The 9109-nt window shown below is 61.8% G+C and overlaps 1 protein-coding gene across 1 annotated transcript; it reads right to left on the bottom strand.

The window, feature by feature from the left end:
* Positions 1–857: 857 nt before the first annotated feature.
* On the bottom strand, positions 858–7001 carry LCN6 (lipocalin 6). The gene is made up of 7 exons (XM_047093707.1): positions 6912–7001; positions 6538–6677; positions 3262–3353; positions 2869–2976; positions 2512–2613; positions 2243–2268; positions 858–1019 (listed from the first exon to the last, which is right to left on the bottom strand). The coding sequence occupies exons 1-7, from the start codon at positions 6999–7001 to the stop codon at positions 858–860; spliced, it is 720 nt and encodes a 239-aa protein (XP_046949663.1).
* Between the last annotated feature and the right edge of the window lie 2108 nt (positions 7002–9109).

The following is a 9109-nucleotide window of genomic DNA, read 5'->3' as shown; positions in this document are numbered from 1 at the left end:
CAGGCAAGAACCCCTGGCCATCGGAGGCAACAGCCAGAACGTACCAGAACCCTGAAAACTGTGCAGAGGTGCTGAGGAAGGCGCTGCTTCCCAGGCTCCCAGCCAGGCTCCCGGAACCCACCGGACGAGGGATGCCTCCCAGACGCCCAGCCCGCGTCCAGCCCCCCCGACCTGCACGGCCCCTGGTTAGGGGCCCTGGTGGGCAGACGCCAGACTGTCCGGGGGTGCGGGGGCTGGGCAGTGGGAACCGTGTGCTGTAACTTCCTTCCCGTGCAGGGCCTCCGGGGGGGCCCCATCCCTCCGATTTCCTGCCGCAAACCCACCGTCCCAGACACCGCCACGGTTCAGCCTGTGTCCACAGCCACCCCCGCTGGAGGGTTCCACCTGCCAGCCAGCTCCTCGTTCCAGAACACGTCCTGCCGATTCCACCTCTGCCCACCTAGCATCTCTGGGTGCGCCTGCCTGGGGCCCTGCGCCCTACCCACCCCCCATGGCCGGCAGCTGCTCTGGGAGAGGCCGGGGGGGCAGTCCCACTGGGCCGGCAGGGGCCTAGCCGGAGACTCCTGCCAGCCTCGGGGCACCGCCCAGGGCCCCGGGAAGGCCCTTGGAAGATTTTTAGGGAGCGATCTTCCAGCTGCCCACACTCGGACGATCCCTGGCCCCCACGGCCTGGGTGCCTGGCTCGGGGGACAGCAGGCCTACGGCTTTACCTTGTTCCAGTTGAGGCTGTGGGCCTCCCTGGGCAGCTGTTCCTGTGGCCGGGACCCCGTGGCCAGCACGAGCGCCAGGACCAGCGTGGGCACCAGCCTCCCCGGTCCCATCTTCAGCCTCCTTCTTCGGCCACCAGGGCACTGAGTTTAAATCTCCCCACCCACCGACCCTGCCGTGGCCGTCCAACCAACCCGGAGCCTTGAGCCGGCCTGGGGTGGGCCAAAGGGGAGGCCGGGGGGCTGCGGGCCCTCTCCTGCCCCGGGCACAGAGGGCCGGCCCAGGTGCTCAGTCTGGTCGGTGCCGCCTGCCTGGGAGGCATCAGACAAAGCCATCGTGTTCCCGAGGTCACTCCCCCCAGACCTCAGGTCACCACGTGTCCCCTGGAGCCGTCCCTCCTCACAGTGGGAGCCCTGGGCCTCTCACACTAGCTCCCCACCCCTGGAAGAGAGACAACAGACAGCTAGTGTCACCATGAGTCACTTCATAAGGTTATCTGCGTGTGAGAAGGAGGACCTGACCGCAGGGTCGCCCTGAGCAGGTGCTGACGGGGGGTCTGTCCTGAGCAGGTGCTGACAGAGGGGGCAGCCGGTGTGTGTGCACAGGCACATGGGGTGCGTGAGCGTGTGCGTGCAGCTCTCCTGTATGTGCCCGCCTGCCGCCTTCCTGGCGTGCACCCCACCTCGCCGTGAGGGATGGGCAGCCCCCACCCCAGTTTCTGCCAGGACCTCAGGCACGGCCCCACCAGACCACAGGCCAGGCCTCTGCAATCCTGGGCCCCTGGCCTTGCCCCAGAGCCCTGCCCCGGACACCGAGGTGCCCCAGCCCAGCACCCCGGTGGGCACCAGTGCCCACCTCGTCGGCCCAGCACCCTGTCCGAACTCGAACCGCAGGCCTGCTCTCACTCAGGCAGACGACCTTCCCATCGGCCCGGGGCTGTGTGATCCCTCCCTGGGGAGCGGCTGCCTCCGGCCCAGCCCCCACTCCCCAGCCAAGACCCGTGTGTGCGGGTCCCCCCACCCACAGGGACTCTGCTGAGGGACACAAGTGCAGGCCGGCCCTCTTGCCCCCGAGCTGGCTCTCTGTGCCGTGTGGTTCAGCCCGGGTGTGCCCACCACACCCTATCCTCTCCCTGTGTGGCCCAAGCCCACGAGAGCGGCGCCCCGTCCGTCTCTGTCCGCCCTCGACACCGAGCCCAGCCCAGCACATGAGTGAGAGGTAACTACAGCGGTTTGTGGAATCGCTTTATTTGGAAACGCAGCAAGAGTCCCTGGGAGCACCTGCCCAGCACCCAGCACCCAGCACCCAGCACCCAGCACCCGGGTGGCTGAGCAGGTTGCCAGCGCCTGGCCGGCCTCGCCCGGACACGGTGGGCACTGTCCCCACTGGAGGCGAAGCATTCACTGAAAACCAGGAAGAGCACTGGGGGACCCCAGGTTCGAGGGGCGTCTGCCTCCACCCGGGTCCCCAGCCCCTCATGGCTGCAGAGCACTGGGGTGTAGGACGCGGGGTGATGCTCGGGAAGCCAGCTTACCTGGAAGGCCTTGTGCGCACAAGTGACTGGGGGGACAAGGGGAGCCGTGAGGTCGGGCCCACAGCCTCACCCGAGACGGGGCCTCCCCTGTCGGCCTGACTTCGGGCAGGGAGCAGGTGACTCCTTGAAGAACTCACCCCCTCCCAGTCCTGCCTGACTCACTGAGGCGGGGAGGCTCCCCGAGACGAGCGGAAGTGAGCCGGTTCTTGGGCATGGGGGCGGCCCCGGGGGACACTTGGGCGTGGGGGGCGGCCCCGGGGGACACTCACGGTCCCGCTGCAGCGTGGCCTGCTGCTGGGACAGGAAGCCCAGGGCCCTGCTCCACCCGGTGAAGAGGCGCACGGCCTCCTGGCTGGCCAGCTCCGTGCGACGTGCGGGGCAGGAGGGGACCCTCACACCTGTGCCCCCCGCCCCAGCCGCCCCTTTTGCAGCAGGGGGAGTGCAGGGATGAGGCCCCAGGCAGAGAGGGCCATGGCGAGGCGCCGGGTCTCTGGGGGCACAGGGGCCAGCCCGGGCGGCGGACCCCTCTCTCTAGCCCCGGACCCTGGGACGATGTGCTTCCTGCACAGCGTGGCTGCGGCCGGCAGGGAGTTTGTGGGCGGGCCCAGGGTCTCCTCCACTTACTGTATAGCTCCCGGTGCTGAAGGCCTCGCCCTTGAACTCCAGCTGGGTGAAGACGATGGCGTAGTCCCTGAAGTCGGTGCCCAGCACCCGGCAGTCTGACACGCCCAGGGCTGGGAGACACGAGAGGCCCCCCGGCAAGCTCAGAGCCCCAGAGCCCCGTGGTCCCCGGGTCCCCGGTGACGGATGGCCAGCTGGCGAGGGCCTGTCCCAGCTCATCCGGGGTCACACTCCCCCAGTCCTGTCCCCATGGGGGCAGAGGGCCATCCCCCTGCACACCACAGAGGGAGTCTGGGGATGACCGATCCCCTGCCCTTCCCGCAGTGCCGGCCAGGCGAGCGAGCCCATCCCCACGCTGCCCCGCACCCCGTGGGACACCGCGGAGGCTGTCGCCTTACAGGGGTTCTCAAACACCCATCCAGAGTTCTGTCTCCGCAGCAACACCACTCCCACGTCACACCTCTCCAGCCCAGAAAAGAGACCATCCGTCCTCAGCTCAGGGTCCAGAGTCGGGACCGCAGGACACAAGGGTCCTGCCGCCGGGGCCCGGCCTGCCGCCAGCGTGTCGCAGAGGGGACCCTGGCTTCCTCTGACGGCCCCCGTTACCCAGAAACCTCGCTCTCCAGCGCATCCAGCCTGGCTCGGGAATGAGCTACACGAGAGCCAAGTGCAGATCAGCTCCCTCCCCAGGGTGGTGGGGGCGCAAAGGGCGCAAAATGAGCCTCAGACAGACGCTGGGCCCTCTGCAATTTTGGGTGAGGAGCCCCAGCATCACAAGGGACCACTCAGTCCCTAAAGTGAACGGACACAACAGACAGGCAGTGGGTCTTGGGGCGGCCGGGGACTCAGGCGGTTAAGGGTCCACTCCAGATTTCAGCTCAGGTCATGATCTCATGGTTTGTGGGATCGAGCCCCGTGTCAGGCTCTGTGCTGACAGCGTGGAACCTACTTGGGATTCTCTCTGTCTCCATCTCTCTCTCTCTCTCTGGACCTCCCCACTCACAATTTCTCTCCCTCTCAAAATAAGTAAATAAACTTTAAAAAATTAAAATTAAAAAAATAAAACAAACAGAAACAACCCATCTCAATGTTACAAGAAAAATTACAAACTGGGAAATATATTTGCAACTAATTTTTATCACAGATGAGAGGCTAACATCCCGAACACTCAAGGGTTCTTACAAACCGGTAAAAACACACCTAACAGAAAAATATGCCAAAGATACGAACAGGCAGGGGTGCCTGGGTGACTCAGTTGGTTAAGCGTCCGACTCTTGATCTCGGCTCAGGTCTTGATCTCAGGGTTGTGAGTTTGAGCCCCGTGTTGGGGAGGAAGCGCAAAAGGCACGTTGACATGTCCCAGGATGCCCCTGGCCCTTGTCCTTAGAGAAGGCGCATAAAAGCTGACACGGGGCCATCTGCTGCCCATCAGACGGCAAAGAACAAAGAGTAAGGGAATGCCCGGGGCAGGCGCCGGTTCAGGGGACCGGCCACGTGTGATGTGGAGACACGGGGACTCCGAGAGATGTATCCTTCGGGTAGACCCCTGGGCCCGCTCCCCAAAGTGTGTTTCCAACTGCAAAAGATTGGAGACCCCCGTCTGCCCAGCAGGGCGCTGCCACAAAGCCTCCTGGACCAATACGTAGCTGTAAAACAGAGCAGAACCTTAACAGGAACCCATGGGGGAGGGGAAGGAAAAAAAGAAAAGAGGTTAGAGTGGGAGAGGGCCAAAGCATCAGAGACTCTCAAAAACCGAGAACAACTGAGGGCTGATGGGGGGTGGGAGGGAGGGGAGGGTGGGTGAGGGGTATCGAGGAGGGCACCTGCTGGGATGAGCACTGGGTGTTGTATGGAAACCAATTTGACAATAAATTTCATATATTTAAAAAAAAAACAGAGCAGAGCGCCTCCGAAAATGTGACATGGAATCGCCGAGTGACCCCGCGGTCCCGCCGCTGTGCGCGCCCAGAACCGAAAGCAGGATCTGAAGGGAGACTTACACACCCACGTTCACGGCAGCGTGATTTACAAAACCAAGAGGCGGGAGCTGCCACGTGCTCCGGCCACACCAGGGAACGTCAGCCTCAAAAAGGAGGGGAATCGCGGCACCGGCTACCACGTGGGCGAACCTGGAGGGCACCGTGCTGAGTGACGTCAGCCCGTCACAGGGGACACGTCCTGTAGGAGTGGACGCTCACAGGAGGCCCTGGAGGAGTCGGAGCCACGGACACCGAGAGCGGGAGGGTGGGGCTGGGGAGGGGAGGGTCTGCGTGTAACGGGACAGAGTCCAGCCTGGGAAGACGAACACGTTCTGGGGACGGACGGGGGGGGGGGGGGACGGCTGCACAACAGTGTGAGTGCGTCTGACGCCCCCGAACTGTGTCCTTAAAAGTGGTTAAGACGGCCGTTTCTGTGCTGCATTTATCTTACCACAATTTTTAAAAATTCAGTAAAGACAGAAGAGAATAAAAGGTGAAATGTTCTCAAAGAGAGCAGAGGTGGGGCTCCTGGGTGGCTCGGTCGGTGAAGCGTCCGACTTCGGTCCAGGTCATGATCTCACGGTTCGTGGGCTCGAGCCCCGCGTCGGGCTCTGTGCTGACAGCTCAGAGCCCGGAGCCTGTTTCAGATTCTGTGTCTCCCTCTCTCTCTGCCCCTCCCCTGTTCATGCTCTGTCTCTTCCTGTCTCTATCTGTCTCAAAAATAAACTTAAAAAAAATAAAAATTAAAAATAAAATAAAATAAAATAAAAGAGAGCAGAGGCTGTGTGGACGGATACGGAGAGGTTCCCGGCGTGCGTGGCTCGGTGACACACGTGTGCTGGCGTGTGGCCGCCCGTGTCTGAGGAGCCGCCACGAATCACAAGCATGGGTCACCTGCAGGGAGGGGACGGGCTGGCTGGGCAGGTGGGAAGGACCCGCTCTGCGTACCTCTGGGGACTCTGATTTCTGAGCCGTGCAGATGCACTTCCTATCCCAAGGCCAACAGATGACTTCAATTCAATTCAATTCAATTCCATTCAATTCAATTCAATGTAAGAGGACCCACTTGCAGTCCTGGTGGGGAGGGGGGCTCGGCACCATCCGTCTTTCCAAACCAGCGTCTGGCCGCGGTTCCCAGAGGTGCAGGTGACACAGCACCAGGGGGCGCTGCTAACCAGTCACACCAGACAGCGGACACCGGAATGGCGTCCCAGCCCCGCGGCCACCCCCGTGGCCCTTACGTCCACCCCCGTGACCCTTACGTCACCGGTGGCTTTTCACAGAGCCTGAGGCTCTCCAGACGCCTAGTTTCTGTATTCGGATGTCTGATTCCGCCAGCCTCACCGGGACACAGCCAGCCACGTGGCTTCGTGGCCCACACCGTGGCGCACGTGACCGTGTGTGCTCACCCAACACAGCGGGGCCGCCATTGGACCCCAGACCTCCTCTGTCCTTGCTCGTCCCATGGCCAGGCCCGTCCCAGCGGGACCCAGGGCCCCACGGCTCCCGAAGGCAGACGCGGGTGTGGGAGGAAGGATACCGGCGGCTCCGAGACACCACGCGCGAGCCCAGTTTAGGCGGCAGCTGAGGGGGGACCTTGCCCCGAGAGGCCTCCCGCATCCACCATGATCCCACCCAGAGGCCCGCCAGACCTGCTCTCCGGGGACACAGGCCCACAGCGCACAGCTCGCTCACCTGTGCCTGGAGGACAGCATTTTCAGACTGTTTTCTGCAGTAAGGGTCACCATGACACCCTCGATGTCCTTCGTGGCCTTCTCCACCGCAAAGCCCTTCTCACCGGAGGCCACGGCGAGAACGTACCCGGACCCCAGAAGCTGGGAGGAGAGGAGCAGGTGAGGGGGGCCCGGTCCCCCCGCCCCTTGAGGCGTCCTCTCTGTCTGGGAGTCCAGAGCCCCTGACTCAGGCCGACCCGTTCCCCCCGTAGCCGGTGCCAGTCTGGGCCGGCACCGGGAGGGTAACCCAGAGACTGTGGTCCTACAGGAGGGGCCTGGGCCCCTAGGACCGACGGGGCCCGAGGCCAGCGCTGGCACCAACGGACGGGCCGTTACCTGCCTTGGGTCCAGCCTTCCCAGCCACACAGCCTGGGCGCAAGGCGCTGAGACCGACGTCAGAAGAGCAGTGAGCAGGACGCTCCCCATCTTCCGGAAGTCTGTGCACCAGCACACCTGCCGCGGGGCCCGGGGCCGCGCAGTCCCTCCGGCCCGCGTAAACCCGTTCAAACGTCTCTGCGTGGGTCACTGTGGGCGGCCACTGACCACCAAGACACCACGCTGGCCTGTCTCCTTGCAAGGTGGTGACATTTCCCGAGGGGGTGGCATTATTATTCAGTGGTGGCCCCTGTGCCCTGCCCCGATGCGCCGGAGAATGGGGATTGGGCCCCGGGGAGCGTCAACACTGCCGTGCCGATCCCTGCTTCTGTCTGCTGCCTTCTGTTGGGCGGTTCCAGAATGGGCATCCTAACCCCGGTCAAACCACTGACACCACTGGGGATTCAACGCTCTCCCTTGCTCAGTCTGGGAAGGCCAGAGACCCTGGTCTTTAACCGTGGCTGGCAGCAGGCCAAAGTCAAGACCAAGGGAAGGCACAAACAGTTCTAGAAGCTGCACTTCAGATCTTTTGTCTCAATCATTAAAAATAGGAAAAAAAAAAAAAAGCTCCCACTCCCCCCTGGCCCACCCATTACTCTGCTCTCCTGGCCTTGGCCTCCTGCCCTCACACACAGTCAGCAGCCAGCCCGGAATGTCCTGTTCCTTCTGCCCCTCCGCTCCACCTGTCTGGACTCGCCCACTCTCTGGCCGGGCTTGGCCTGCTGCCCCCCACCTCTGTACTCCATGACCCGGGCCAGGAGCTGCACATCCCCCAAGTTTCCGTGAGAGTTCTCTGTGGGCCTGGGTTTCTCACCTCTGGGTCATCTGAGCCCCTACCTGGGAGCAGAGGGCAGAGGGCTTGGCGGGATCTGCCTGAGCCCCTGAAATCCAAGGGGAGGCGGCCGGCAGGATCCTTCCCCGGGGGGTGGGGGTGGAATGGGCAGACTACATTTCCAATGGCTTTGCCAGTCGGCTTCCGAGGGTTCTAACAACACAAAAACAAGCGAGATGCGGAAGGTGAAGGAAAGATAAAGCCACGTGTCTTGCCAGGTCTAAGGACTGACCCCTGATGAGCCACCACCCGGCCCTTGGTGAGCCCCGTGGGGAAGTTGGACACAGGTAAACCAGCCAGCCCCGGCACAAACATGCAGCTAAGCTCCCACTGCCCCGGAGCCCGGGGAGCGTCGGGCCTCGAACGTGGATTAGGATGGCCCCTGACTGCCAGCTTCTCCGACGCCTCGCAGCTGGAGATGACTCACAAGGACAAAAATATCACCCTACTCTTCAGAGTAATCCTATTTGCTGTTTTTTCACATAGAGATTCCTGACAAAACATTCGGGGAGACTAAGGTGAACGGAGAGAAACACAGCAGAAGAAAGAGGTAACAGAAGCCCCACGGACGCTTCCTGCATTGGGACCCCAGGCGGCCTCCCTTAGTGCCCCGGGGCTGGCATCACAAAAGCGCACACCGGGCGGCTTATGGGCAACAGACACTGATTTCTCCCAGTTCTGGACGCCGGGTGTTCCAGTCAGCTGTGCCTGCAGGATGGACAAGGGCGTCTCGGTGTCCTCACGGCGGGGGGACGTGGGGGGCTCCGGCTGCGCCGATTCCCCTCATGGGCACTCCACCCCCATGGCCTTGTCACCTTCCAAAAGCCCACCTCCCAGCGCCATCATGTTGGGGGTCAGGATGCCGACAGGAATGCTGGGGGCCGACACACACGTTGGAACCACACAGATTGTGAGAACGGCTATGAACACCTGGCTTAAGATAAGAGCCACATTTGACGTTACGCCGTGTTCTTTAAATTCTCGTAATGTAGCTGGAAACCATAAAACATGGTAGAGATGAAAAGACATCTGGGTAGCCCGAAATGATCTTATGGAATGCAGATTTAGGGCAAAAATATTATACAGTAGGCTCTCCTGAGCCAGATTGGACACGTTGTGCTGCAAAGGAGATGTCTCAAATCCCAGGAAAAAATCGGTTTTTGTAAATAAATGCTGTCAGGGCAACTGAATATCCATCTGGAAGAAGATTAAAATGAAACATATTCGCCTCATGCGCGAGAGTAAACACCAAATGGATCAGAGATCTGACACTAAATGTGGAAATAGAACCACACGAGTAATGAATGAAATCATTGGTGAATTTCCC

Source organism: Lynx rufus, unplaced genomic scaffold (assembly GCF_022079265.1).
Source record: "Lynx rufus isolate CCGP_SWC_20201006 ecotype Redwood Valley unplaced genomic scaffold, mLynRuf1.p SCAF_36, whole genome shotgun sequence".
NCBI lineage: Eukaryota > Metazoa > Chordata > Mammalia > Carnivora > Felidae > Lynx > Lynx rufus.
The sequence above is the reverse complement of the archived record's forward strand: the minus strand, read 5'-3'. Positions and strand labels throughout refer to the sequence as shown.

Excerpts from the sequence above, each read along its gene's own strand:
- LCN6 (XM_047093707.1), bottom strand. The coding sequence starts at position 7,001 with ATGGGGAGCGTCCTGCTCACTGCTCTTCTGACGTCGGTCTCAGCGCCT. Across the intron at positions 6,678-6,911 it reads GAAGGCTGGACCCAAGGCAG|CTTCTGGGGTCCGGGTACGT; the intron begins GTAACGGCCCGT and ends CTCTCCTCCCAG. Across the intron at positions 3,354-6,537 it reads ATGCTGTCCTCCAGGCACAG|GACGGATGGTCTCTTTTCTG; the intron begins GTGAGCGAGCTG and ends CCCTGAGCTGAG.